General features: G+C 52.9%; 1 protein-coding gene across 1 annotated transcript in view; it reads right to left on the bottom strand.

The window, feature by feature from the left end:
* The window catches only part of LOC103615411 (disintegrin and metalloproteinase domain-containing protein 32-like), a 9,949-nt gene that overhangs the window by 2,879 nt on the left and 4,136 nt on the right, over positions 1 to 2,934 (bottom strand). The window contains 6 exon segments of the mRNA XM_017732640.1: positions 7 to 93; positions 401 to 490; positions 767 to 944; positions 1,562 to 1,699; positions 1,702 to 1,950; positions 2,368 to 2,534. Of these exon segments, the coding sequence (XP_017588129.1) occupies positions 7 to 93; positions 401 to 490; positions 767 to 944; positions 1,562 to 1,699; positions 1,702 to 1,950; positions 2,368 to 2,534 (909 nt within the window).

Genomic DNA, 2,934 nt, shown 5'->3' with positions numbered 1-2,934 from the left:
GGGGGCACAGGGGGCGGGCGACCCGCTGCAGAACTCGGGCAGGTCACACTGGAAATCGGCGGCCGGGCGGCACAGCGAGTTCCTCCTCTTGAACTGGAGAAGGGGAAGAGCTCTGCAGCCTCCCACGCCTGCCAGCCTGAGCCCACACAACCCCTCCTGATGATGGCCTCGGGGTCCCCTTTGAGGCACTCAGGTGACCACACCTGTGTGACACTGCCCAGGACAGTCTCCCAGTAATATTCCCCCACAGGAGTTTCCAAGAGCTGAGCTGGGAAGCCCAACTCCAGGAACCTTTCCCATTGCACAGCAGGAAGTTTTGGCTCTATCCCTTAGCATGGGAATATATTATTTCTCCAAAAAGAAAGAATGATTTTGTGATAATTATAAAAATGTGCCTTACCTGGCAACTTTTACAACACAATCCAGAGGAACATTTTGCTTTCGGCTTAAACGTACATGTTCTAGTGCAGCACTTGTCCTTCAGGCATTGCTGGGGACACATGGCAAACCCATGTTATTTTTACGTTTTTGTACCCCCGAGGTTCTCCTCCTTCTCCTTCTCCCCATATTACTTGGGCAATATCCAGCAAAACAAAAGGGCAAAGCAGCCACCAGATCGGTGCCACACAGAAACGATCTCAAACCCAACAGAACCCTTCCTGGGCTGCTCCCCACTGCAGTGGGGCTCCCGGTCTCAAGGGTTTGTTACTCCACACGTGCTCACAGCACAGATGCAGGGGTTCAGCCATGACTCCCACGGCCCCACCTGGGCTGTGCCGCAGTCGCACTGCTCGCCCGGCTCCACCACGCCGTTGCCGCACACGGCCCCGCTCCGGCGGGACAGGCGGGGTCTGTCGAAAAGGCACACGCCTCTGCCCTGCTTCAGGAAGGTCTCAAAGTCCCTGATGCTGCAGTTACTAAAGGCTTTTGCTCCACTGAAACGGCTAAAATAAAGCAATTATCAGCGCATATGTTACGCATTCACTGCCCCTCACTCTCTCCAAAGCTCTGCGCAAGTCAAGGGCTCGCCCAGACACTGGCACAGGGTACGATGGCCCCAGGGGTCTATTAATTCACCTGACCTACAACTCATCATTAACAGAGATTGAAAAACATTCTGAAGTACCTTAATTTAGAGAGCAAAGATCTCTTTTGCCAAATTAAGCACTAAATTGCTACTTAATCAATTCTTTTTTTCTTCTTAAAGGAATAAAAGCAGGTATTTCTTCACTGAAAAAGTGGTCAGGCATTGGAACTGCTGCCCAGGGAGGTGGTGGAGTCCCGATCCCTGGAGGTGTTCAAGAAATGACTGACATGGCACTCAGTGCTCTGGTCTAGTTGACAAGGTGGTGATTGTTCAGAGGTTGGACTCGATGGTCTTGGAGACCTTTTCCAACCTAAGTGATTCCATGAGTCTGTGATTCTAATTTGTTGTGCTTTTTGCAATGGAATGACACTTGCAGAAGACGCCTCTGACAAGGGGATGCCATGCAACCATCCCTGTCCCCCACCTCATTTGCCCCAGCTCCTGCAGCCCCACGGGCAGGAGCAGCAAACTCACAGCGCCTCAGGGCTCATGACGCAGACACGCCCGGGGCAGCCGCAGCCTCGGGAGCTGTCGGAGCTCATGCCCAGGCTGTGGCCCAGCACCTGCGCCAGGAGCACCGAGAAGGACTCCAGCGTCACGTTCCCGTGGTACTAGAGGGAGGAGAGAGATGAGTTGCCACAGCGGAGTGTTCCTTGCAGAGATCCCTGCTCCAGGCGCAGATACTCCACATGCTTCCATCACCCCTGTTCCTGGTGCCCATGGCTGAGTTCACAGCCATGTGGGCTGGTGAGAGACAGGCAGAGGAAAGGTGGGACCATACCAGGGCCACCGCGGCAGCAGCATCTCTCTGACATGCCGCTCCCGGAGCCGCTGCGCCCGTGAACGCTCCTTGGTCCCTGTACCTGGAACAGAGGCATGGTCACCGGTGGTCCCAGGGACACCTCTCGCTGTGGGTGAGGGATCTTGGGTCTGTACAGCCCAAGTCCCCTTGGTGCCCCCGACTGTTCTACTGTCCCCATGGGGAGCTGGGGTGGGATCTGTGTGGTGGGAGGCTGGTGCCTGGTGCTGGGCAGGGACTGGGGGCTGCCACCGTCCCCATCTCCTCAGCCTGGGTGGATGGGAAGGGATGGACGGCACCATTGCAGCTGCTGCATCGCTAGGAGGAAAGTCTTGGAAGAAATACTTCAAGAACATTAAGGATTTAGGAAATATGGATTTTTAAAAAAGCGTTTGTCAAAGGAATCCTTTATATTTCAACTGACATTGGTTTGACTGATTGCTCCCAGGTAACCTTTAACACTAATGAACCTTTATCTTACCCTAAGAGAGAAGCAATGTTGTGCACCTGTGGCTCCAGAGACAACTGTTTCCACTGCAAAAATCGCTGTAGAAGGTCATCTGTGTCCCCTGCTGTCGATACTTTATCCCTCTCTTCCCACAGCTCCAGGGAGGACAGCACAATGGTGATGTTAAGGGGATTAAACATCTGAAAGTATAAGAGAGGAAACATCTGCTCTCACACCTTCCCTTCATGCAGAGTCACTGCTCTGCACACAGTAAACACGTGGGAAAAGCAAATTGCTGCTGTCAGTGCCTCAATGACACCTGTAGCCAAAAATAATGAACACACCTGAAGAACAAAGAGATACAGCAAGAGGCCTGAGCCAAAGTCCAGTAACTTCACAAGTGTTAGGGGTTTGGAGAGTAACTTCTCATTACACAAGTGAACCATAAGACCACCAGTGGAGTAAAGAACAGGATTGGAAGTTGGTTACAAGCACCTGAGAGTAAGCAGGTTAAGTGGATCAGTGAGATCAGGGATCTGCTGCACAGAGAGGGAAGCAACCCAGGAGTCCAGCTGGGGTTTGGCTGCCCTAAGGCAAACT

Source organism: Corvus brachyrhynchos, unplaced genomic scaffold (genome assembly GCF_000691975.1).
Source record: "Corvus brachyrhynchos isolate BGI_N302 unplaced genomic scaffold, ASM69197v1 scaffold150, whole genome shotgun sequence".
In the NCBI taxonomy this organism is placed as follows: domain Eukaryota; kingdom Metazoa; phylum Chordata; class Aves; order Passeriformes; family Corvidae; genus Corvus; species Corvus brachyrhynchos.
This window is presented reverse-complemented; position numbering and strand designations above follow the sequence as displayed.